Source organism: Pungitius pungitius, chromosome 19 (assembly GCF_949316345.1).
Source record: "Pungitius pungitius chromosome 19, fPunPun2.1, whole genome shotgun sequence".
Lineage (NCBI taxonomy): Eukaryota > Metazoa > Chordata > Actinopteri > Perciformes > Gasterosteidae > Pungitius > Pungitius pungitius.
In genome coordinates, this window is record NC_084918.1 from 379,260 (window position 1) to 405,000 (window position 25,741).

General features: G+C 47.8%; 2 protein-coding genes across 3 annotated transcripts; both read right to left on the reverse strand.

Moving 5' to 3' along the window:
* Positions 1-4,703: 4,703 nt before the first annotated feature.
* On the reverse strand, positions 4,704-7,996 carry eci2 (enoyl-CoA delta isomerase 2). 2 transcript variants are annotated; one of them, XM_037455640.2, is made up of 11 exons: positions 7,823-7,996; positions 7,238-7,290; positions 7,036-7,139; positions 6,827-6,925; positions 6,545-6,736; positions 6,356-6,425; positions 6,175-6,277; positions 5,963-6,083; positions 5,694-5,783; positions 5,448-5,591; positions 4,704-5,202 (listed from the first exon to the last, which is right to left on the reverse strand). In XM_037455640.2, exons 1-11 carry the CDS (start codon positions 7,876-7,878, stop codon positions 5,047-5,049), a joined length of 1,188 nt encoding a protein of 395 aa, XP_037311537.2. In that variant the 5' UTR covers positions 7,879-7,996; the 3' UTR covers positions 4,704-5,046. The 2 variants fall into 2 exon arrangements, with proteins under 2 accessions (XP_037311537.2, XP_037311538.2); XM_037455641.2 differs by having other exon boundaries at positions 7,799-7,993.
* A 212-nt stretch (positions 7,997-8,208) lies between these two features.
* Positions 8,209-25,703, reverse strand: LOC119198448 (melanoma receptor tyrosine-protein kinase-like). Its single transcript, XM_037455638.2, has 27 exons — positions 25,543-25,703; positions 19,214-19,365; positions 18,157-18,364; positions 17,856-17,990; positions 17,714-17,782; positions 15,886-16,004; positions 15,644-15,785; positions 15,353-15,466; positions 15,151-15,277; positions 14,934-15,007; positions 14,728-14,818; positions 14,424-14,623; positions 14,212-14,344; positions 13,884-13,974; positions 13,417-13,574; positions 13,285-13,317; positions 13,040-13,184; positions 12,849-12,971; positions 12,498-12,596; positions 12,117-12,302; positions 11,469-11,624; positions 11,306-11,381; positions 10,601-10,747; positions 10,385-10,482; positions 9,970-10,113; positions 9,787-9,880; positions 8,209-9,700 (listed from the first exon to the last, which is right to left on the reverse strand). Exons 1-27 carry the CDS (start codon positions 25,616-25,618, stop codon positions 9,381-9,383), a joined length of 3,510 nt encoding a protein of 1,169 aa, XP_037311535.2. The 5' UTR covers positions 25,619-25,703; the 3' UTR covers positions 8,209-9,380.
* Positions 25,704-25,741: the final 38 nt, after the last annotated feature.

A 25,741-nucleotide genomic window follows, 5' to 3' on the forward strand; every position in this document is an offset into this window, starting at 1 on the left:
TTTGAACCCCCCTCAACCCCCCCCTCGCTGGAGCGCTCTGTGCGTCGGTGTTGAGGCTGAGAGGAGGTTCTGCTACATGACACTCGCTGGTGAACTTCACCTGAACTCACCTGGTGGCTCTGTGTCTGAGATGGTTCTCCTGCTCGAGGCTGAACGAGATGAAGTTTTCATAGAGACGTTTCAAACAGTCTTCTTATGTGAAGCCACTAAAGAGAAAGGAGGTGACCTTTGACCTCCGGAGGCTGACATACAGACAGAAACACAGGTAGTGATGCATGTTACAGACCAGGTGGCCTTTTAACCCTGACCCCTCAGTGTCCCCCTAAGACCTTAAACCCTGACCCCTCAGTGTCCCCCTAAGACCTTAAACCCTGACCCCTCAGTGTCCCCCTAAGGCCTTAAACCCTGACCCCTCAGTGTCCCCCTAAGACCTTAAACCCTGACCCCTCAGTGTCCCCCTAAGACCTTAAACCCTGACCCCTCAGTGTCCCCCTAAGGCCTTAAACCCTGACCCCTCAGTGTCCCCCTAAGACCTTAAACCCTGACCCCTCAGTGTCCCCCTAAGACCTTAAACCCTGACCCCTCAGTGTCCCCCTAAGACCTTAAACCCTGACCCCTCAGTGTCCCCCTAAGGCCTTAAACCCTGACCCCTCAGTGTCCCCCTAAGACCTTAAACCCTGACCCCTCAGAGCCAGGTGAGGGCTGTGGAGGATCTACAGGTGAGTTCTGCCACCTGGTGGATCAGTTGTGAATCTACAACCAGTATTATTTTCTTATATTCTTATAATAGTTCCGTCATGACTTCATATTGTTTAATGTTTACATCCTGTGGTTTAGTTTTATCACTTCTGGTGTTTCAATTCAATTCAATTCAATTCATTTTATTTTGTATAGCCCAAAATCGCAAATTACAAATTTGCCTCAGAGGGCTTTACAGTCTGTACACATGCAACATCCTCTGTCCCGAAACCCTCACATCGGCACAGGAAAAACTCCCCAAAATATGAAAAAAACCCTTCAATGGGGAAAAAAGGGAAGAAACCTTAGGGAGAACGTCAGAGGAGGGATCCCTCTCCCGGGATGGACAGACTGCAATGGATGTCATGTGTACAGAATCAACAATGTAAAAGATGTACAATACATTCAATTTCTCTAACTGAAATGATACAAGTAATTGCAAGTAGCAGAAGAGGTGTACGGCAGGACCACTGCAGGGACAACTTCCATCAGATCGAACCACCATCCACAGAGGCTTCTGTGGGGAGGGAGAGCAGAAAGATGTTGGTTTTTGATGACAGTAATATGAATCATATTTAAAGTAATGATGATGGCAGTAGCAGGTGTCAGCAGAGCCATGAGCCAGGAGTCAGAACCGGGGTCCGCACGAAACTATGATCCACGGAGACCTGCTAGGCGAGAAAGCACAAAAAACTCCCGGAAAGAAGCTTAATTAGTGATGTACATTAATAAAGCATGGATGATTGTGGGAGGAGAGAGTGAGAGTGAGAGAGGGGCTCGGTGTGTCCTAAGAAGTCCCCCGGCAGTCTAAGCCTAGAGCAGCTTAACTAAGGGCTGGTCCAGGCTAACCTGAGCCAGCCCTAACTATAAGCAATATCAAAGAGGAACGTTTTAAGCTTTATCTTAAATGAACTGACCGAGTCTGCCCCCCGGACTGAAAGTGGAAGCTGGTTCCACAAAAGAGGAGCTTGATAACTGAAGGCTCTGGCCCCCATCCTACTTTTTAAAACTCTAGGAACCACAAGTAGCCCAGCATCTATGGAGCGTAGATGCCTTGTAGGACAATACGGTGTAACAAGCTCTTTAAGATAAGACGGTGCCTCACCAGCAAGTGCCTTGTAGGTGAGGAGAAGTACCTTAAATTCTATTCTTGATTTAACAGGAAGCCAGTGCAGAGAAGTTAATACAGGAGTTATATGATCCCATTTCTTAGTTCTTGTTAATACACGTGCTGCAGCATTCTGAATCAGCTGGAGAGGTTTAAGCGATTTACAAGAGCAGCCTGATAACAAAGAATTACAGTAATCCAGTCTAGAAGTAACAAATGCATGAACTAGTTTTTCTGCATCACTTTGAGACAGGAAGTTCCTGATTTTTGATATATTCCGTAGATGAAAAAAGGCAGTCCTTGAAGTCTTCTTTATATGAGAGTTGAAGGACATATCCTGGTCGAAGAGAACTCCAAGATTTCTGACGGTGCTGTTGGATACCAGAGCAATTCCATCCATAGAGACTGTATCACGTGACAGCTGACTTCGAAGGCGCTCTGGGCCTATCATGATAACTTCCGTTTTTTCCGAGTTTAACATCAGGAAGTTGCAGGTCATCCAGGTTTTGATGTCTCCAAGACAGTCCTGAAGTCTAACAAGTTGGTTGGTGTCTTCTGGCTTGATCGATAGATACAGTTGAGTATCGTCTGCATAACAATGGAAGTTTATGCGGTGTTTTCTGATAACGTCGCCCAAAGGAAGCATGTACAGGGTAAATAGAATCGGTCCAAGCACAGAACCTTGTGGGACTCCGTGACCAACATTCGTGGTCCTCGATGATTCACCGTTCACAAACACAAACTGGGATCGATCCGATAAATAAGATTTAAACCAGCTGAGTGCAGTTCCTTTGATGCCAATCAAGTGTTCCAGTCTCTGCAGCAGGATACGGTGATCGATGGTGTCAAATGCAGCACTGAGGTCCAGCAATACAAGAAAAGATACAAGTCCTTGGTCCGATGCAAGTAGAAGATCATTTGTAATTTTCACCAGTGCCGTTTCTGTGCTGTGATGCATTCGAAATCCTGACTGGAAATCCTCGAACAAAGCATTGTTTTGTAGAAAGTCACATAATTGATTCGCGACAGATTTCTCCAGGATCTTAGCGAGGAAGGGAAGATTAGAGATGGGTCTGTAGTTAGCCAACACCTCTGGAGCTAGGGTAGGTTTCTTCAGAAGAGGTTTAATTACAGCTACCTTGAAGGACTGTGGTACATGTCCTGTCAACAAAGACAGATTCATAATATCCAGTAGGGATGTGCTAATTAACGGAAAAACTTCCTTAAGCAGCTTAGTTGGAATCGGATCCAGGAGACAAGTGGAAGAGTTGGATTTCAAAATTGTAGAAGTCAGTTGATCAAGGTTGATGGAAGAGAAACAATCCAAGTAGGTATCAGGGCCCACGGCTGCGTCCAAGGATCCTACATCCGCGGACGGGTTGGCTCCGGTTGGGGGTAGTAGACCATCAATTTTCTCTTTGATAGTCAGAATCTTATTATTGAAGAAGTTCATAAAGTCGTTACTACTGAGGTCCACAGGAATACACGGCTCGACAGCGCTGTGACTCTCTGTCAGTCTGGCTACAGTGCTGAAGAGAAACCTGGAGTTGTTTTTATTTTTCTCGATTAATGATGAGTAATAAGATGCTCTTGCGTTACGGAGAGCCTTCTTATATGTTTTAACGCTGTCTTGCCAAGTTAGCCTAGATCCTTCTGATTTGGTGGAACGCCATAACCGCTCAAGTTTCCGCACAGTTTGCTTTAGGTTCCGGGTTTGAGAGTTATACCAAGGCGCGAACTTCCTTCTTGTTGCCATTCTTCTTTTGAGGGGAGCAATACCGTCCAGCGCCATTCTCAAAGAGCCTGTGGCAGTATCGACAAGATGGTCGATTTGTGACGGACTGAAGTTTTCACAGGAGTCTTCTGATATCTTGAGACAGGACACTGAACTTAGAGCAGAGGGAATGGTTTCTTTAAATGAGGCTACAGCGGTGTCCGATAAACATCGACTGTAGAAACCCTTGGCAGGAGGAGGAGATTCTGGCAGTAGAAATTCAAAGGTTATCAGACAATGGTCGGACAGGAGAGGGTTCTGTGGAAAGATTGTTAAGTGTTCTATCACAATACCATACACAAGAACCAAGTCGAGGGTGTGGTTAAAACAATGAGTTGGTTTGTTTACAGTCTGACAGAAACCAATTGATTCCAGCAAAGAGAGAAATGAAGTACCAAGGCTGTCGTTATCGACATCCACATGAATGTTAAAGTCACCCACTATAATTACCTTGTCCGTTTTAAGGACCAAACTCGTTAAGAACTGTGAAAATTCACATAAAAATTCAGAATAAGGACCTGGGGCCCTGTACACTATTACAAAGAGAACCGGCTGGATTATTTTCCAGGTTGGTTGTGAAAGACTGAAAGTCAGACTTTCAAATGAGTTATAATCCAGTTTAGGTTTAAGGTTTATTAAAAGGCAGGAGTCATAAATAGCTGCCACTCCACCCCCTCGGCCTGTGCCTCGGGGGATATGAGTATTAACATGACTTGGAGGAGTCGCTTCATTTAAGCTAAAGTACTCCCCATCCGATAGCCATGTTTCAGTAAGACAGAAAATATCAACATGGTTGTCAGATATTAGTTCATTTACTAAAACAGCTTTAGAGCACAGAGATCTAATATTCAAAAGACCCCCTTTAATTCTCCTAGTTTGTTGCACAGTTGTATTGTTACATTTAACTTTGATTAAGTTATTAAATATAACTCCTCGGTTGTTTACCTTTAACTTAAATAACGGTGTCCGTGGGGCAGAAACAGTTTCTATAGAGTTAATTACGCTGAGTGATTGTCTTCTTTTAATTAAAGTTAGTTTAACTTATGATCTTGTGAATATGGTTCAATCTCGATTTACTTTACGTCGTTAAACAGAGTTTTTATTTTTCAGAAGAAAATTCACATTTTCATTTATTTCACCAGAAAACGATTATTAATCAAGTTTTTGTCTCTGAACAAAAGTCTGCATTTTCCTCATGGAATAAATCAACATTATTACACAATAAAAAGATGTTCCAAAGGTTGAAGGCGCTTTAACTTCATGTGTTCTTTAGACGATGAAGATGAAGATGAAGATGACTACACTGAGGTACGACATTGGTAGTAGCTCAACAGTAAAGAAACAAACTTCATCCTGAGGACGAGTCAAACTACTCCAACGTCCTGGCGGAGGGACGGCTGTGAGACGGGCTGAGAGACAGACGGTCTCACAGTCGGGCCTTGGCCTGGAAGAAGCTCATGACGGCGTTGAAGCACTCGTCGGAGGTCCATCGCTCCATCAGGCGCTCCACCTCAGCATCGTTCACCTGGTGGAGAAGGGTCTTCTCTGTGGACCGGATCAGCTGCTTGGACAACGACAGGGACTGAGGGACAGACGGGAAAGGACGTCAAGTCTCTGAACATCAAGCACTTTAAGTATGTGTCTTTTTCCTTGTCACATCGTACTCTCGCATGTCATGATTTTCAAAATAAAAGTCTTTTTTGTTTTGTTTTCTGATGGAAGCGTTGGTCACACATGGTGAGTTCAAGGACCGTTGGAGAGCTGACGATGTGTGTGTGTGTGTGTGTGTGTGTGTGTGTGTGTGTGTGTGTGTGTGTGTGCGCTCACGTTGGGGGGCAGCTTGGCGTAGGCCTTCAGTCGGGTCCAGACCTCCGACTGGAAGCTGCTGTCAGGGAAAACCTCGGTGACCAGACCCAGTTCACAGGCCTGAACCGCAGACAGCTTCTTATTGAACAGCAGCATCTCGCTGGCCTGGGGGGGGGGGGGGGGGGGGCACCAGTAAGACACACGTATCGAATCGACCAAGCGGGAGGTTCACAAAGTCCCTTTTGGTGCAGGAGTGTGTTTGTGTACCTTGGCGGGGCCCATTATCTTGGGGAAGGTGTAGGAGGAGCAGCCCTCGGCGCTCTGACCCAGCTGACTGAAGGGAGTGTGGAAGGAGGCCTGAGGGAGACGTCCTCGGGTTAGAAGAATAGGACATCATGCTTCCTGGTGTATCAGAGACCTGTCAATCCGCTTGTAGCCCCGCCCTAAAGCGCCCCCTGCTTCATGGTCTGTTTTACTGCATTGAAGAAGACTTGAAACTAGAGACCATAAACTCATGTGTGTGTGTGTGTGTGTACCTGGTCCGTAGCGTACACCAGGTCAAACAGTCCCAACAGTGTGACAGAGATTCCTACAGCCGGTCCGTTCACCACGGCAACCAGCGGCTTGGGGAAGTCGATGTAGGCCTTCACGTACTTCCTGTGGGGAAGAGGAAGGTAATGTTACGTTCATATTAATCCAGGAGGGGGGACGAGGGAAGGAGGAGACGCGAAGGAGCCCCAGCGCTCACCTCAGCAGCTCCCCCCCCCGACGGGCCTGCTCCTGCACCCCCCCCTCGGGGATGTTGGTGAAGTTGGAGAGGTCGTTTCCGCTGCAGTAGAAATCTCCGGCACCTGGAGGCAGGTGAGAGACGTTTATACACCTTAAGAAGAACCGTGTGTGTGTGTGTGTGTGTGTGTGTGTGTGTGTACCAGTGAAGACTGTGAGGACCGAGTCGTCTTTGGCTGCCTGATTCAGAGCCTCGATGATGTCGTTGTACATCTGAGAGGAAAGCAGGAAGTTTAAGAACAAACGGATCACACATATACAAATGAAACATGAGAATGTGACGAGGGAGGAGGAAGAAGGAAGGAAGGAAGGAAGAAGGGAAGGAGGGAGACCTCAGTGGTGATGGCGTTCTTCTTGGCCGGGCGGTTCAGCTTGATGGTGGTGATGTCATCCTCCGTAGTGACCTGCAGCGTCTCGTATGCCGGGCCGCTCCCAGCAGGCACTGCAGCGCCGTTGGCAGCTTTTCCACCTTCCGCCGCCACCAGGGAGCCAATCAGGTCGCAGTATTTCTGCCGGGCTTCATCCTGAGCAACACAGGAAGCTCAATGCTGATTGGCTCCCACTTAACTGAGCCACTTAAACAGCCGGACTACCTGTCAATCATGAGAGAATACCTGTGGTACGGCACCCAGAGACCTCCACGCCTCCCATTTCACCTTGTTGACGAAGTCCAGCATCCCGGGTTTGGGGGTGTTGCAGGGACCCTGAGTGGCCTGCAGGGGGAGGAGGAAACATGAGACACAGCGCCGATGCATCTATGATCCAAGTCTAAAGAGCATCCTTCCTGCTGAGCCCTTCACAGTAAAAGAGGCGGTGACCTCACCTGTTTGAACAGAGCGTAGATCTGCAGCTTGACGTCGTTGCCCGGGTCCGTCTTCAGAGAGGACATTCTGCTCCTGGCCTGCTCAAACTGCTCCTCCGTGGCTCCTGCACACGGACACAACGACGTAATCCCTACCGCTGACCATGACGGGTCTGACCCAATGAATCCACTTTGAGCCAAAACCGAGGGGATCTGGACTCACCCATCATCGGAGAGGCGGAGGTGTGGAACGTCAGACTGGGAGTCCTGGAGAATCTGACCAAGAGGAAGAAAGCCTTCCTTACTGGACTTCTCATGGCAAGAAGAAACCAAACGTTGCCCACAAGCAACCGACGGAAAACACACTTTAGTCAGCTAAGTTGTCTGTAACCTTCAACGTACGAATTGATTTTCATATTGCGGCCGTTGGTTCATCGTTTAAATGACGAACACATGGTATGGAACAGGTGACGTCATCTCCAGCCGACCCTTTAATCTGGAGCAAAGGTCTCAGCTAGCACAGCTAACAGCAGCTAGCTTGCTCTCTAGCTATCACGGTCATAACAAGACACCCGAAAAAGTGCCTCACTGCTCGGACTGCATTTCCCAGCGGTCACCTTGACTCCCCTTCAACTTTAAACGACCGGGTCCGACGCGTTCTAAAGGCCGCCCGTTAGTTGAAGACTCGACTAGCCGCTGTGATGTCGTAAAAGTGTGGACGGTGCGTTTGACCCTTCGGTAAAGTTCATGGAGCAGTTTATAGCCCCACGATGACAGCACCAACCTCTGCTGTCTTTGTGGTCCTCACCTTCTTAGCTGGACAAAGCGCCAGGGAGCCGAACACCTGAGGGCGACCCCGGCCATCTGAACCCGGGGAGAGAGGTCCAAAGTTCCGGAGGCGGAGTGAGGCAGGGAAGAGCTAGCTAGCTTAGCCACTAGCGGGGTGTCGAGCAGCGAGTGTTTACACCGCTGGCCCCGCCCACTCTACACTCCTCTGTTTGCTGATTGGCTAAAGAAAAAATGCCTGGCCATTCTGGTTGGTCCAGTGACGAAGGCTTACTTGACGAACAACCAATAAAGACGCACGTTTTGAGGCTGAGCCCGCCCCCACACAAGAAGCACTAAAGCAGTGATTCATACATACAGGAGCACACGCCGTCTCATTCAAGCCTTGTTTCTACATCTACAAAACCATTCAATTCAATTCCTTTTATTTTGTAAAGTCACAATCACAAATAACAAATAAGCCTCAGAGGGCTTCACAGTCTGCACAGGACGAAGAAAGTACATGTGTGTACATTGTGTACACACAATACATACACAATATATAGATAGAAAGCAGATGAGCCAGATGCTTGTCGTGATGACGTTTTGAGCTGATGACAATCTTCTTCTTCTCAGGTGGAAGTCCTCCATCATCTTAGTGCTCCTCCAGGTCTGATCTGACTCCTCCACTCCTGGTGCTCCTCACTCCACCTGGACCTGGGTTTAGCTTATTCCGCTGGTTCCTTCATGGCTCCTGCAGGTCATTTACTCATATTTTCATATTTCTCAATGACGGGGGGAGTTGATATCACATGTATGAAGTAACCTTATTACTACCAATACCCGCCTTTAACTACACTACTTTGATTACACTGACTCTGGTTCACATAGAGGATCAGGTCTACACTGAGACTGGTTCACATGGATCTGAACCTGATGTCAATTCTCAAACTAGCTTCACAACTCAATTCACATTTAACAGCTAAACAACAGGACTTCATTTCATCATCTGCAAAGATCTGATCACGTTTTTATTCACCAGAGCTCGTTCTCCACAACCACACGTCCTCACTCACGCTCAAATGTGTACTAACATCAACAATACTTGGTAATTCACTCTTCTCACAGTCACATTTTTACTAAAGTTGTTTCCATCAACCCGTTTTTAGGCAAGAACACAAAAGAACACCCTGAGTGGAATTCAAAAGAATACGTTTAAATACGGTCCAAAAGGTTCTTCCTGTGTGAGGGGACGTTGTGCTGCAACCAATAATTAGAATTGAATTGAGAGCTTCTGACTATTTAGAAGAACATTTAAGACGTGCTGTACAGTGGTATATTCTACTGCCTGGAGGATCCGAGGGTCCAGCATGAACCCCTTACACCCTGAAGACCCCATGAAGCAAACGTTCCCATTTCTACTTCCTCACCCGTTGAGTCTTCTTCACATTTTCAAACCTCCATCCTGATTTCATTTTTTAGTGCTGACAAACAAATCATGCAGAGAGGCAAAAGAAAAGCAAGGCAGGGATTTACTGTGCTTCTGAAACTTTGTCCCCAATGTCCCTTTCGTCCTGCAGTGTCCCGGAGGCCGCTGCCCCCTAGCGGACGGGGGCGTCCAGTGCAGCCACCAAACCCAGGTACTCCAGGTTCTCCGCCGCCGGGAGGAGAAGAGCGTTCCCGGGCGGCGTGGCCCGTGGCAGGAAGTCTGCCTGGTAGTCCGGGTTGTCCAGGCTGTCCCCGGCGGCCCGAGGCAGCGAGCTCTGGGCGGTGTTCAGGTATTCGGGTCCCAAAGACTTCAGCTCGTCCAGCGGCGACTGGGGCGAGGCGGCGCCCAGCGTCAAGTCCTCGTAGTTGGGATTGAAGACCTCGGACAGCCTGCTGGTCCGGCTGGTTTCCCCCAGACTCTGGTTCATGTAGTCTGAAAGGGAGAGAAAGAGTTGATCATGTCTTCTCATGGTGAAGCTCTGAGAGAGCACTAGAGGAAGCAAATTAGCTGATGAGCACCGTGGCCGCCGAAGTCTTCTTGATCCGCGGCGTTGTGGGTCGGATCGGTGATGTAACGCAGAGCGATGCTGTTCTGTCGGAGTGGATGACCGTTCTGAGAGGAAGACAGGAGATGCACAATTCTATTCCTCCTTTCTTTATTATTCAGATGTTGCAGCTGAGACGGCTGCAGTGTGTGTTTACCACGTCATGGCAGGACCCGTCGTCATGGCAACCCGTTGCTTTGTTAGGTAGCAGGTACTCGTCGGCGTCTACCACGTCGTCCATGCCGTCTGAGCTCAGCAGGCGGGAGTAAAACCTGCTGTCTGACGGACTGGGGAGGTCGCCCTGAGAAGGAGTCACAAGGTTGTCACGTTCACTCCAACAGAAGTACAGCAGAAGTACAACAGAAGTACAACAGAAGTACAACACAGCTGGTACACTTTTGTGTACCCAGTATTTTTTCATTAAGAAAGAGTCTGATCTGATCACAGGTCTCAGCTGTCGATTTAACGAGTGACTGATAGAAGTAAAATACAGACGACTCAATGTTCATGAACTAAAGACTTCACACTCTGACACACATACACACTCACACAAACGCACACACACAGTCTACCTCTACAACCAGGTATCTGGATGGATCTCTGGCCATCTTTGAGAACTCCACTATCAGCTCTCTGAACCTGGGACGGCTGGACGGGTCAATCATCCAACCTGGAAGGAGAAAGACAGTCAGAGACAGAGGGAGAGACAGAGGGAGAGAGGACATCACGGTCAGAGACTCTCCAGGTGTCCACTAGGTGCTCCAGGTGTCTTTGAAGGGAGCTCTTACACTTCACCAGGATCATGTAGACCTCGATGGTGCAGATGGGGGGCTGAGGCAGCCGGTCTCCTCTCTCCAGAACCAACGACATCTCGCTGGCCGGGATGCCGTCGTACGGCTTGGAGCCGAACGTCATGAGCTCCCACACCGTCACACCTGCAGACCACAGACCACAGGTCAGAGACCATCAACACATCAGAGGAACCTTGAAGGTGGGTTGTTTAGAAATTTAAGAAAACACTAAGTGCTGATGACGATGATGAAGAGGCAGTTCTCTGGAGGACGATGATAAAAGAAACAAAGAAGACGCGTCACTAGCTTCATAAATGGTTTTTAATGGGACGTACTTCCTGTCTCTGAAGGGGGCGGAGCCTGTTGTCAACGTCATCTGCCTAGATTGAAACAAGACTGGGGTCTTTTTGCTCGGATTGTTGGTATTTTCTTTTGCTAGCTGTAGACGTTGACACACTTTGCATCATAAAACAAGGCTTGTGAACCTGGGAACACGACGATGGTTCTCAGGGGGAGTGAGCAGTGCCACGTTAGTGTCAGAATGAAGGTCTGAAGCTTGTGAAGAACCAGCATTGGTAACTTCGGGGGAAAAGAACTGCTGTTCATGAAGGAGTTAATAGAGCCGCTTTGATATTAAACTGGAAACCGGAGTCTTCTCTGATTGGTTGATTCTGTAATACTTCCAGCAGGTGGTTGACTCACCGAAGCTCCAGACGTCACTCTGGTGGGTGTAGGTCCACTGGAGGATCGACTCCAGCGCCATCCACTTAATGGGAACCTGCAGACACACATCATCATGAAGCCTGCCCCTAAGCCGCTGTGTCCAGGTACATCTCCCGGGTAACGGGAGCAACATCACACACACCTTCCCTCCGTCGGCGTGGTACTCCTTCTCGTCAGACGCCAGCAGCTTGGCCAGCCCGAAGTCGGTGATCTTCACGTGGTTGGGGGTTTTCACCAAGACGTTCCTAGCCGCCAGGTCACGGTGCACCAGGTGACGCTCCTCCAGGTAGTTCATGCCCTGCACGCACAGTCCAAACTCACTGCTTTGTATTTTAAGCATCACATAAGCACAACCAGCTTATCTATTATTATTATTATTATTATTACACCTCTGTCTCCTTTTAGTAGCACTGAACATGGTTATTCGTAGCACTCTTAAGAAGTTGCACTTCTTCTTGATTGAAGTTATTGCGAGTCCCTTCTAATAACACAGATGTTGTAACAAAGGAAAGGGAGAAGCCGGGATCCTGAGAGCTGGATGTGGATTATCGGACACATCTCAGAATGAGCAAACAGGAGGATCACGAGGATTCTTCCCGAGCTCCTGGCCTTGTTCTTTGTGATTTTCCCAGCACTTAGAAATCACAGTGAGCTTAAGTGGTGTGCGAACAGATTAACGCCGCCTTGTTGGGGCTAATGGGCCCCGCCAGGCTTACAATGAGTCGCCGCCTAAGGCGCAGATCTTCTTCCCAAACAGAAGACCCCCCCCCCCTCACGCGTCTGGACCCACCTTCGCCATCTGGACGCAGCAGTTGAGCAGCCACTGGGCCCCGACGTGGTCCCTGTGGTGCCGCACGTAGTCCAGCAGACAGCCGTACGGCATCAGCTGAGTCACCAGCTGGACCGACGACGTGAGGCAGATCCCCAGCAGGCGGCACACGTGAGGGTGGTCCACGCTGGCCATCACGTACGCCTCCTACACACAGACACACACATGTGACTTCATACCCACAGCAGGTCAGAGAGTGTTTGAGCACACAAATCAAGACTTGACAAAAAGGAGAAACAGTGGGAAAAATGAGGAGCAGCATTATGGGGAGGAGGGTCACAATGAGGAGGAGCCGAGGAGCATTATGAGGACGAAGAGCATCCGGAGGAGGAGGAGCCTTACGTCCAGGATTTCTTGGTTGGCTTTAGGCGATGTGGCCTCGCGGAGAACTTTAATGGCTACGGGGATCCTCACATTCTCTCCTTCAGGGTTCCACCGGCCCTGAGAACAATAGAAACAATAGAAACACGTCAAAGGAATTTAATGAGGAACATTCCTATGATCAGTCATACACGCCCTCCTACCTGTGGGCATGTTGCATGTTTGTAAGAGCATTATCAAACGGATTGATGATAATACATCCTGTTTTTTCAACACGTTGGGATTCTCTTTTCCTGCATTATTCCCTGAGTCAGAACCAGAGCACTTTAGTAGAAGAACCATGAAGCACTGTTTAGCATCAAACGTCCTCACCTTGAAGACGGTTCCGAAGGCCCCGGAGCCGAGCACCCGGATCTTCTTTAACTCCGTCTCCTTGAGGATCCTCAGCAGCGCCTGATTGGGCGCTTCTCCACTCGGCGTCAACGGCTCCACCAGCTACAGAGACCACAGTTTAGATCCTTCAGTCCACTCAGCCCCAACATCTACAGGCCAAGAAACCCCACCTCTCTCTCCTGCAGCAGGCGCCGCGTTGTCCTCTTCCTCCGGATTCGCCGTCGCCGCAGCAAGACAAAGATGACCAACGCCACGATGACCGCGATGAGGAGCCCGCCCACCACGGCCACCGCCATGGTGGAGGCGATGGGCGCACTGAGAGGACACAGCAAAGGTGTGTTACTATCGGTGTGCATCTTCAGATCTACATCCAAGTACTAGATCTACTTCCACACTGATACTAAACACTCTTTACCTGCTGCATCCTGAGAGTCCAGCTCCAGAACACCTGCAAAAACGGAGACAAAAGCTCTTTCTCATTCTCAGTTTAGACGACTTCATAGACCCCCCCCCCCCTGAACCCCCCCTCCACCCTGCTGGGCCTCACCCCTCGGTGCAGTTCTGGTGGCATGGCTGGCACTGGCCCTTCCCGTCTGCGTACTTCGAGATCAACGCGTCTCCGTCTCCCAACACACCATGGGGGCAGCGCCGAACGCAGTGGGGGCCGTCCTTCAGGTGGGCGCATTGGGAACACTGGTCGGAGCCCTGCAGGGGGCATCGGAGGAAACTTTCAGTCAAAAATTAAAGGAGTTTTTGAAGTTCATATCTGTGAATTAAATGTTGTTTTTAGATATGTTCTGCAAACATTGTTTTCGTTAAGCTTAATAATGTTTTTTGTGATTGTAGTTTATTACACGTCTGTTAGTCTCAAACGAACAGATTGACCATAAATCCTGATCGACACAAAGACACGATTTAAGGTGAACCCTGATGGTTCTTTGCTCGTAAGCGGATCGCTGTGAGAGTTGAGTCCGTCAAATGAAGACGAGGGACGAGGGACACAGCTGGACTCACCGGTCCTTCGCAGGTCGGCGTCCTGGTCTGCGGGAGACACTCGCTGTGACACTCCTCGCAGCGGCGGCCCACCTCCACCTCTCTGGGCTCGCTGCAGAAGCACATTGTTACCACATTTATTTTATATACAAGATCAAATGGACAACAGAAATACACAGTGTAGTGTGATGAGTCAAAACATTTACTGAAGCATGAGTATGACAAGTACTTCAAGTAAAAGTAATATATATATATAAATATAGTGCATTTATAATCTAAATATTGATTATTGGTGGAGGTCGGAAGTTGACAGCTTTGAAAGCAGATCATATGTGTCTGTTGTCCTCACCCCTGCAGCAGGTTGCAGAACGCCACACAGCGCCCCCTACGGTTGAAAAGGCGACAGGAGAGACACATAGTGGGACCTGGGCCCCAGCAGCCCTTGTCTGAACACTCCTGGTCGCAGGTTCGATTCTGTTGTTCTGTGTGAACCAGACGAGAAAACATCTCTCATTTAATTCCCCAAAGCAGTGATGGAGGCAGCGAGGTCCAGAAGCTCACCGCAGACGTCAGGGGGAGCGTTCATCTCTACGGTGGCGGTCTGGTCGCTGGACCTGTTGAGGTGGTTCCACTGTTCCGCTTTGGTGTAGCACAGCTGAGGGTTGTTCTTTATCATCACTTTACCGGCACTGATCTCCTTCAGAGAGCGCAGACCCAGCCAGAGGAGGTTCTCTGCCTGCATCACCAACAGACTGTAACGTCTGAAGAGGAACGATTCAACACGGTGAGCTTTACCCAACCTCTCACCATCTGTGTCAAGTGAATTCATAACAATATTGGTGTGTACATGTATCAGCTGACTCACGAGTGGGTGGTTCTTCCTCTGATGATCTCCAGGTTCTCAAACACTGACAGAGAGGTCATATTCTCTGGCCAAAACTGGATGAGCAGGAAGCCTGGAGGAAACAACTGGTCATAACCAGAAGACTCAAGGAACGTGATCCAGATGTTTATTACATTTCGGAGGCATTTTAAAAGACCAAAGAGATGCACCGACAATCTTCGACCTACCTGTGATTTCCTTCACCGTCCTCAAATACTCCAGCTTAGCCGGATCCATCGGTGGGATTTTATCGTGCGGATCTCTGAAAGATAAAAGAAAACGCCTCAGAAAGGATCTGTTTGAGACACTATATCTGGTCTCTTTATGTGTGGTGAGGAATTAGATTCATCTCTATAATGGAAAGCAATCCGTAATAAGCTGGTACTGTGTCTCAGAGCGTCTCACCCGGTGAAGGAGGTTTGCAGGAGCCTGACGTCCCCGATGATCTTGCTGCAGTTCCTGAAGGATTCGATGTTGGAGGCGTTGATGGCGAGGGCGTTGCTCAGAGCCCCGAGCCCAATGCCGTCACAGACTGGCGGAGCACAGAGACTCGGGTTATTGTGTTGGGTGTTTGTGTCTCTTTATCTGTGTCTGTAGTTGTCTCTACCTTTGGGACAGGGACCGTTGCAGTGTTTACAGCTTTGGACTCCGTTCTTCTCCACCTCGTATGTTCCAGCGCTGCAGGTACGGACGCATGATCCACTATCCACCACGTAGTTATCTTCACAAGAAGAAACCAACAAATCCGAACTGGATCAACTTCCACCAAAAGTCAAATACACCATGAAATAAAAAAGGTGATCCGAATCAATGCAAGGCGATCAATCGACACTTCAATAGAGATTTAGAATGAGTTACAGGGTCATCACAACAGAATGAGAGGGTTTAAAGTCCGTACGGGGGCAGGCCTTGACGCAGGTCGCCCCGAAGGCGAACTTGGCGTTGGGGTTGTTGATCTGCCGGTACGTCTTGGGGTCGTGGACTGTCATTTGCGGACAAGCGTCTTTGCAGGTCCCGTCGTCGTTTAAATCCCTGCAGGCCTGCAGAGGAAGTGGAGAGACACACAAAGAGTCAGCCGCCATGCGACTAATGGAAGCTAGTGGCTAACGATGCTAAAAGCACTAGCCGCTGCTCACTGACCAGGCAGTCGCTGGCTCGAGGTCCGGAGCAGCCGGCCGCACAGTGCTCGTTACAGCAGTCGCTGGGTCCCGGACCGCGACACCTTCTGCTGCACCGCTCGGCACAATGGAGCCTGGTGACTGAGACACAAGGACACGTGAGAGCTGGTCCCCTAGTCTACTGCTTCAGTCCAGTCCAAGAAGTTCTGCTCCAGTCAAGTCAAAGTAGTGCTTCTATTACAGTATTACAGTGCTTCTAAAAGTATGAGTAGCAAAATATAATTGCACACATGTTTCGTCATTGAGTTCTACTGATGCATTAATGTGTTCATCACCTTAATATTTCGGCTGGTGAAAGTGCACCTCTTTTCAATATCTTTTATGTTTTCATTTGTTTTGTTTTACGCTGTCAGATGTAAAGTATTATCATAATTGTTATATTATTCCTTCAAGGTGTAGTGGATGTTATACTGAGTAAATGTGATTTCTAATATAAAATACCATGTATAACAAAGATGTATGACAATACTATAAGACAAAGATACACCTCATGTAGTATATATACACTCACCGGCCACTTTATTAGGTACCCCATGCTAGTAACGGGTTGGACCCCCTTTTCCCTTCAGAACTGCCTCAATTCTTCGTGGCATAGATTCAACAAGGTGCTGGAAGCATTCCTCAGGGAGTTTGGTCCATATTGACATGATGGCATCACACAGTTGCCGCAGATTTGTCGGCTGCACATCCATGATGCGAATCTCCCGTTCCACCACATCCCAAAGATGCTCTATTGGATTGAGATCTGGTGATTGTGGAGGCCATTTGAGTACAGCGAACTCATTGTCATGTTCAAGAAACCAGTCTGAGATGATTCCAGCTTTATGACATGGCGCATTATCCTGCTGAAAGTAGCCATCAGAAGTTGGGTACATTGTGGTCATAAAGGGATGGACATGGTCAGCAACAATACTCAGGTAGGCTGTGGCGTTGCAACGATGCTCAATTGGTACCAAGGGGCCCAAAGAGTGCCAAGAAAATATTCCCCACACCATGACACCACCACCACCAGCCTGAACCGTTGATACAAGGCAGGATGGATCCATGCTTTCATGTTGTAGACGCCAAATTCTGACCCTACCATCCGAATGTCGCAGCAGAAATCGAGACTCATCAGACCAGGCAACGTTTTTCCAATCTTCTATTGTCCATTTTCGATGAGCTTGTGCAAATTGTAGCCTCAGTTTCCTGTTCTTAGCTGAAAGGAGTGGCACCCGGTGTGGTCTTCTGCTGCTGTAGCCCATCTGCCTCAAAGTTGGACGTACTGTGCGTTCAGAGATGCTCTTATGCCCACCTTGGTTGTAACGGGTGGTTATTTGAGTCACTGTTGCCCTTCTATCAGCTCGAACCAGTCTGGCCATTCTCCTCTGACCTCTGGCATCAACAAGGCATTTCCGCCCACAGAACTGCCGCTCACTGGATGTTTTTTCTTTTTCGGACCATTCTCTGTAAACCCTAGAGATGGTTGTGCGTGAAAATCCCAGTAGATTAGCAGTTTCTGAAATACTCAGACCAGCCCTTCTGGCACCAACAATCATGCCACGTTCAAAGTCACTCAAATCACCTTTCTTCCCCATACTGATGCTCGGTTTGAACTGCAGGAGATTGTCTTGACAATGTCTACATGCCTAAATGCACTGAGTTGCCGCCATGTGATTGGCTGCTTAGAAATTAAGTGTTAACGAGCAGTTGGACAGGTGTACCTAATAAAGTGGCCGGTGAGTGTATATACAAGATCTATCTTGTCTTTCTGTTTGATATTTAATGTTAATGAGGAGTTCAATATTTACATCTCTGGCAGTGATCCGGCCCGGCTGCCCAACACGAGCCGCTAACACACCTGGGGTCACACTTCTCACCTGTAAACACACACGCACACACATTAATGCTCAGCAGCAGCAGGGGGAGGAGCTTCCTCCTGATTCCACGTACATCTCCGCGGGAAGTCGCTCGTCTTGAAGACCACGTTGGAGCTGTTGTCTCCGTCCAGGATGTCCCGCCACTGGACGGTCTCGGCGTTGCACAGCAAGTGATTGTGCATCATCTTCACGCCTCCTTTCAGGATTTCTGCGAGGAGGAGACCGTGTGAGCTTTCCTGAGTCCTCTTGGAGGGACACAGAGGATTCTAACTTCAGATGAAGGAGCTGAGCTGAGGCTGTGTGTGTGTGTGTGTGTGTGTGTGTGTGTGTGTGTGTGTGTGTGTGTGTGTGTGTGTGTGTGTGTGTGTGTGTACCCGTCAGGTTGCTTAGCAGCAGCTGCCTCAGCCCACTGGTGTAGTTGTGCGTTGCAGACGACTGGTCCAGGCGGTAGTTGGAGATCACCAGGAGGGCGAACTTGTGATCGTAGAGGTTCTGGCCTCGGATCAGCTTCAGGTTGACCAGCGGGATGACGTTGGCCTCGTTCATGGCAATCAGAACGTAGCCTCCCACTTCCTCAATGGTCTGAACAAAGCAGTAGAAATCATCATCATCATCATCATCATTTGTTTTTAGGCTGTTTTTTGGCAAATGATTGCAAACTATTCAACAGTCTTTATTCCTCTCCTTCAACGTAGCTGCTGGTTTCATCAGAAAAAGAAGTAGATGTTTGAAGTCTCCAGTTTAGGCCATTTTCTTTTGTATCAACCAGTGAACAGGAAGTGATGATATGAGTACTTGGATGTGAAAACATGCATACGTCTCTATTAGAGACCTGTCAGTCATTGTGTAGCCCCGCCCTAAAGCTTCTCCTGTTTATGGTCTGTTTGACTCTAAATGGACCATCATTCACTAAATGAACATCATGCTGTATTGAAGAAGACTTGAAACTAGAGACTGAGACCATAAACTTTACAATGTTTACTGAGGGAATAAATCAAGAGAGAAGTAATTTTCTCTATGGGACCAGAGGAGTCGCCCCCTGGTGGTGTGATTGGTCTCCTCTAATCTGTGTCCTTGCAGATGTTGGGCGACTTCACGCCACACACACGGGGGACGGGCCATGCAGCTGTGGACTGTGTAGAAGTCCCTCTGCTGACGATGGAAGGCACTCTGACTCGCTCCACAACGTCCCTGTTTATCTTCCGGGCTTCAGATTCTCTTTCTGACAACAAGAGCAGCTTATTAGAAGGCCGCGGTGACTGGGGTCAAAGCGACCTCGAAGGCAACACAGAGACCGTTCTGAGAAGACCCTCGCTCACATCTGTAGCACCACAGGAAGCAAACTTGACCCTTTGATAAAAAGGAACCAAAACCGGCAGCTGGAAGGACTCTAAAAGCAGATGAATGGTTGGGAGATGACAGAGGACTGACCTGAAGGAAGGACAGGTCCTGGTGCTCCAGGGTGTAGGTGATCTCCAGGTTCTCCAGGACAACGGAGCAGTTTGTGTACATCCTCACCATGTTCTTATAGTGATACTCACGATCTCCCAGCAATGTCAGATAGTTATGCATCCCCTGACACACTGGAGGGAGGGATAGGTAGGTAGATAGATAGATAGATAGATAGATAGATAGATAGATAGATAGATAGATAGATAGACAGACAGACAGACAGACAGACAGACAGACAGACAGACAGACAGACAGACAGACAGACAGACAGACAGACAGACAGACAGACAGACAGACAGACAGACAGACAGACAGACAGGTAGGTAGATAAACAGACAGACAGATGTTCAAATGTTAGTTGCAGTTCCCCTGATGGCCACTAGTTTCCTGATGTACTCATCTTGTATTGAAGTGAAAATGTCATCTTCCATCCACTAAAGACAGCTATTAATCACAAAGCTGGAGCATTTTAAATATTCAGAGATATTGGTTGGATTAGTGCATTGCCTTTTGAAAATGAGCTGATATCATGACATCCTTAATCACTCAGAGTGTGTTATAATGTCCCTACTTTGTCTTCATGCAGGTTACCATGTGTGGTTCTATGTAAGCTCATGAGAGGCTCTCAGGAGGAGCTGGAAGGTGTGACGCCTTTACAAAGAAGAACCGGTTCAACTGCAAGACACATTCGGACCATTACTCGTCAGAGAGGAATGAGACCCAACAGGAACAATTAGAACAAACGACTTCCTGCAGAACCACGGAGACAACGGGAGTTACATCGCAGGATGGCGAGTGTTTGTTGACAGATGTTCTGCTGCCTCCACACTAGTTTTGATTTAGCAGGAAACACATCCAAGAGTTCTGAACAGAGAACATTAGAATTCAAACACATCATTAGTTCCTAAACTGATAATGACTTTTCCCTGCGTTCCCTATTGGCTGACTCCCCGCCGTGATGTCACAAAGACGGCCAATAGGAACGCATACAGTATAGATATATATTCATATGTGATGAAATAGAGCTTTCGTCCTTCCTCCCTTCCTGCCTCTTCTTGCATCCTCTCCCACTCGTTTACTCCCTTCTCTCCCCCCTAGTTCTCCTCCCACTACATCCTCTTCTCCTTGCCTCCTCTCCTCGCCTCCTCAAATCTTCACGTCTAGTTGGGGTTTTTCTGACATGGTGAGAACGTACTTTAGAAAGGTTATCATGGTGATGTACAATATTACATCACATTGACAGAAGTACACTTTCTTTAAGAAGCTGCTATGAGTAAGAGCAACACGTCATAATACCATATATAAATCAGAGTAACAATTAAACAAAAAGAGACACCAATGGTAATGACTTCCAAGTTTAAGTTACGCAACTCACACACACACACACACACACACACACAGAACACACACACCTTTCATATGCAGCGCACCTTAAAACTGCGTCATCCAAAAAACAGTCTGACAGATCGGACCTGTTCTTGAACAAACACTGTGTGTGTGTGTGTGTGTGTGTGTGTGTGTGTGTGTGTGTGTGAGGCCATAGACACATGGTCACATGGTCGTTCCCCCCTCTGTTTGAGAGGTGCTGTAAATGTTGGCAGAAGGTCAGACCCGTGGCAGCCAGAGAGGACTTTACAGTCCTGGACATGATTGTTCTCGATCTTTTGTCAGTTTTAACTACAAATCAACTTCCCAAATTAAATTTCTGACGTTGAAGATTGATGATGAAACTTCTCCAGATTGTAATCTCAGTAGCAGCCAATGAGAGCTCAGAGAGGAGGAGGAGTGATCTGTGTCACAACCTGAGAGAGATGAAGAGATAACAGAGTCTTCCTCTCTCGTTGTAACAGGACTCTCGGAGGAATGTGTGCGTGAGAGAATCCGTCCACCGTTGTCCCTCCTGTTCTGTCCACCTTTAGACCGCGAGACGGGACCAGGAGCAGCAGCTAAATGTTCTACTTCAGAAAAAGTACCAATACGACACACATACATGGTTGTGACATCATCGTATCAGCTGACCAATCGCGGCGTCGTGAGGATGTCACATGGAGACGTCCTGTAGATGAACAACGGAGCTCTGACTTAAAGGTCCAGAGGACACAACGCCATGTGGTCATCAAGACCACATTGACCACATTGTCAAAAACTGATGACAGTTTGACCTTCAGTGACCTCGCCTGCAGCCACCAATCAATGAGAGCTCTTCACCGAGGTCAAACTGCGCCTAAGTGGTTTTATTGACGAGTGGACGGGACGAGACAGGGAACACAGATGTCATATCTGATATGAACTGGTTTCATAATCGAGTCCATTAATCGAGTTTGAACTGATTTTAAATGATTCAACAGGATTTCAACTGTTTAAAACTGATTTAAACTGTAATTTAAAGACAATGCAAAGACTAAAAAACTGTATTTGCTGCTCCTGATTTCAATTGAATTTAACATTGCTTGAATACTTTAAAACTCAAATAGAGTTCTCACGTTAAATTAGTACAGAACTGGACAGATGTGGTTTTCTGTACTGGGACTTTGTTTAAGTTTAAATTGATGGACTTAAACCAGAAGGACACATTCTAGTTTATTCTGAATTCACGGCCCTAGTTTGTAAACAAATGAATGTTTCGTGGACTCGTGGACTCAGACATGTTGTCCTGCAGAACGCCAGGAACACAGTGGCCTTGTCTCTGTGTGTAACACACACACACACACACACACACACACACACACACACACACACACACACACTCAGGAATGTGTCGGCTGGCTGAGAAGCGCTGGTCCTGCTGCAGGAACATTTCTCAGGTGGAAGCTCCACTTCACTAAAATGTGTCCAAACGCTGCATGAACAGGATCAGCTTCCTGTCAGGTGACCACGGAGGACAGCAGAGCCGAGCGAATGAAGCGCTTCTTCACGAGAGATTCCTCTGGAAGCAATTAAGCTTTTGTGCTTAATGAGATACGAGTCCATGAATCAGAGATCAATAAAACAAGAAGAGGCGTCTGTGGGGAACGAATGAAGGAAATCAGACGCTGGTGTTTTAAAATGTTCATCGGTTTGATTTAAAATAATTTGCATTTGAAATGCTGAGCAGGAGAGAACGACTTCCCAATCGCACAAATCACAGAACCTGCACAGTGTGTGTGTGCGTGTGTGTGTGTGTGTGTGTGTGTGTGCGTGTGTGTGTGCGTGTGTGTGTGTGTGTGTGTGTGTGTGTGTGTGCGTGTGTGTGTGCGTGTGTGCGTGTGTGTGTGTGTGTGTGTGTGTGTGTGTGTGCGTGTGTGTGTGCGTGTGTGTGTGTGTGTGTGTGTGTGTGTGTGTGTGTGTCTGTGTGCGTGTGTGTGTGTGTGTGTGTGTGTGTGTGTGTGTGTGTCCTGCCGGCAGCACTGTGTGCAGGTCGGAGCGAGACTCTGCACGTCTGAGGCTCTGGAGCTGCTCCCTTTCTCTCTGTTGAGAGCAAAGTGTCCAGCCACTGAGCGTCCATGTGTCCTCTGGGGACGGCCTGAGGACACATGGACCTTCTGAGCCTCTCCTCGAGCTGTGATTGGCTGACCGTGAGCTCCAGGACGTACGAGGAGCTCTGTGGTTGGTTTACTTTTGTTGGTTATAACAAAAACACAATAAACCTTGATTCATAACTACGAGGATGAAAGCGCTACTAGAAAGATGAAAAGAGCTGAAGTTTTATTTTGAAAAGCCCGTTGTCCGGTGACACTTCCTGCCGCCCGTGGCTCTGCTGCTCGTGAACAGGTGAGACCGGTTGGAGGATCACGGCGGTAGGCGTTATTACCGGTGTCCGGTTACACTATGTACAGAAATACAACTTGAGTACGTTTATACACGTCGAAGCCCACGATTCAAAGTATTGAAGGTAGTTTGTAGTACTTGGTTATCTAGAAAGAGGCGTGATACATATTTCAGAAAGTGTAAATGAGAGGGGCCCGAGGATTGAGCCCTGTGGAACACCACAGCTTTTGTAACAATTGAGTCCATTAGAATCAAGACAGCACATTGATGGGTGATGGGTTTGGGTGATGACAGCTGACCTCCGCCTGGTCTCTGTGTGACCTCTGACCTCTGAGGATCGAGCAGCAGCTAGTTATGAGGTCAGACGTGTTTCAGCTCTCAACACGGAGTTCACATGTTACAGTAAGCGAGCGGCCTGTAAAATCCTGCTAAAAGCCTCTGAGCTACGTTATTGACATTCTTCACATTCCAGCCCTGAAAATCCCCCAGGATGCACTGCTGCTGCTAAATGCAGACCAATAGAAGTATAGAAATCAAACATCAGGTTGTTGTTGTGCTACTTAATTGCCTGCTCTAATTAAAGTGATTTCATTGGCCCACGGATGGGAACAGTGTGAGTGCACATGTTCTACTAAATATGATTGATTTGATTTGTGAACGCAGTGTGTGTGTGTGTGTGTGTGTGTGTGTGTGTGTGTGTGTGTGTGTGTGTGTGTGTGTGTGTGTTGGATAAGCGTGACATTTAGAGGACAAATGATGATCACCTACAAATCAATAAGTGAGAATAAAAAGTTTGAGCTTTCAGTCGATACGGCCCGACTCGCCAGGCCAAGTGTGTCGCCGTGGTAACCACGAGGCTCCAGCATCCTTTATTATGTAGAGTGTCATTTAGCTGCCTCAAAAGAAACATACACACACACACACACTGCCAAGGTCTTTCCCAAAAGTCAAACTCAATGGGAACATGGCTGACACACACACACACACACACACACACAAACACACACACACAGAATTCCCTGGTAGACCGAAGGTCGAACGTCATTCAGTCACAACAATCCGTGTTTCACAATTTACTGCAACTGAAGCACTCAAGTTTAGAACCAAAAACCACACACACACACACACACACAGACACACACACACACACACACACACACACACACACACACACACAGACACACACACACAGACACACACACACAGACACACACACCCTCTGTTCACAGATCACGAATGAATGTGCACATTATCACCAGAAACAACAGTTTAACCTCTGGTTGTGAATTAAACTCCAAGTAACCGTAGCAACAGCACTAATGCTTATGGACATAATTTAGCTCCTGGGGAACCCCTCAAAGCTCCTGGACCCCGGCCGAGTCTTCAGGATTACCTTCAGGGGTTGTACAACATGTTAGAGGACCATTTAGACCTGCTCAATGAGCCTTTACACCAATTCAAGCTCTATTGGACCCTCCTCATGGACCTCTTCAAGACCAAAGTCCTCCTTCCTGAGGCCTTGAACCCTCTTGAGGCCTCCCAACCTCCAAAAGGAACTCTACAACACCATGAAGGACCACGTCTTCTTGGACATTTCTAAAAAATTCTAGAGCAACTAAGCCTCCTGGAAGATATCTTCAACTACTTTGACAACGTTCTCTGTGCCCAGTGAATCCTGGCCTCTGATTGGCTGCCTGGACTGAAGCATGTGTAGCAACACAACAACACTTCATCCCAACAAATCACCTTCATCAAATCCTGTCCAGACAAAGAGAGACTGCAGTCAGCTGTTTTCACTTATCATGACACACACACACACACAGACACACACACACAGACACACACACACACAGACACACACATTGTCATCATTTATTTATTATTTATATTGTTTCCAGGAACAAAAGTCTTATTTGAGCAGCTTTATGCTGAAACCTCATCACTCCCAGAATGCTTTGTGTTTCTTCTCAGTTCAGATAAATCACCTCATCGTTTCATGAGGTCAAACTAAAGGATGATAATTAAAAAGAGGGGAGCTGTGAAGAAGGTAAAGGTCATGATGCTGGGTGCCTCCTGTTATGGAGGAGGTGTCATGAAGGTTCATCCTCTGGGGAGAGCAGCTCTGTTCTTATTATTACACTGATGTGTTTTTATGTGTTTTTACTTTCAGGCAAACAGAAATGTGTGGATTCATCTTTTCAACCTTATTATACTAAGAGACACTGAAGGTGCATTTAAGTCTCCAAAGGGCTCATCACGCTGTGAGATACATGATGATCAGAACATCAAGAAACACTGATTGATCTTTAGTTGGTCTTGAGTTGTTTGTTTGTAATAATATTAGTGATTGATTGACTTTAGTCCTGCTGTAATGTTTCTATGAAACAGGGAAGGAGTTTTCATCCCGTCATTAACTCTCATGTTGTTACTTCCTGCGGGGATCGATCAACGAACATGAAAAACGGACCAAACAACCTTTAAATACAGAAACACGAGGAAAGAAACCAGTAACTCTTGATCGCAAGTCCCCCCCCCCCCCCGGCCCCCCCGCTCGGTCCTACCTGTCCTGCCGGGGCTGGTGCAGCAGCAGCGGCCGAGCAGCAGCAGCAGCAGCGCCGCGGCTCCTCCGACCTTCATGCTGCTCCAGATCCGAGTCCTGTGAAGCCTTCAGGGTCCATGAGGAGAAGAGGAGTGAAGTCCGCTGCCTGTCCCTCTGGGTGTGTGTGTGTGTGTGTGTGTGTGTGTGTGTGTGTCCCTCCC

What these genes read in the sequence shown, in the direction of transcription:
- LOC119198448 (XM_037455638.2), bottom strand. Translation starts at nt 25,618, where the DNA reads ATGAAGGTCGGAGGAGCCGCGGCGCTGCTGCTGCTGCTGCTCGGCCGC. An exon ending in GCTGCTAAGCAACCTGACGG is followed by an intron (nt 17,991 to 18,156) that starts GTACACACACAC and finishes TCCTCCTCGCAG; the next exon opens with AAATCCTGAAAGGAGGCGTG. An exon ending in AGAGGAAGAACCACCCACTC is followed by an intron (nt 14,624 to 14,727) that starts GTGAGTCAGCTG and finishes GTTCCTCTTCAG; the next exon opens with ACGTTACAGTCTGTTGGTGA.
- eci2 (XM_037455640.2), bottom strand. Translation starts at nt 7,878, where the DNA reads ATGGCCGGGGTCGCCCTCAGGTGTTCGGCTCCCTGGCGCTTTGTCCAG. An exon ending in TGGTGTACGCTACGGACCAG is followed by an intron (nt 5,784 to 5,962) that starts GTACACACACAC and finishes CGTCTCCCTCAG; the next exon opens with GCCTCCTTCCACACTCCCTT. An exon ending in ACGCCAAGCTGCCCCCCAAC is followed by an intron (nt 5,203 to 5,447) that starts GTGAGCGCACAC and finishes TCTGTCCCTCAG; the next exon opens with TCCCTGTCGTTGTCCAAGCA.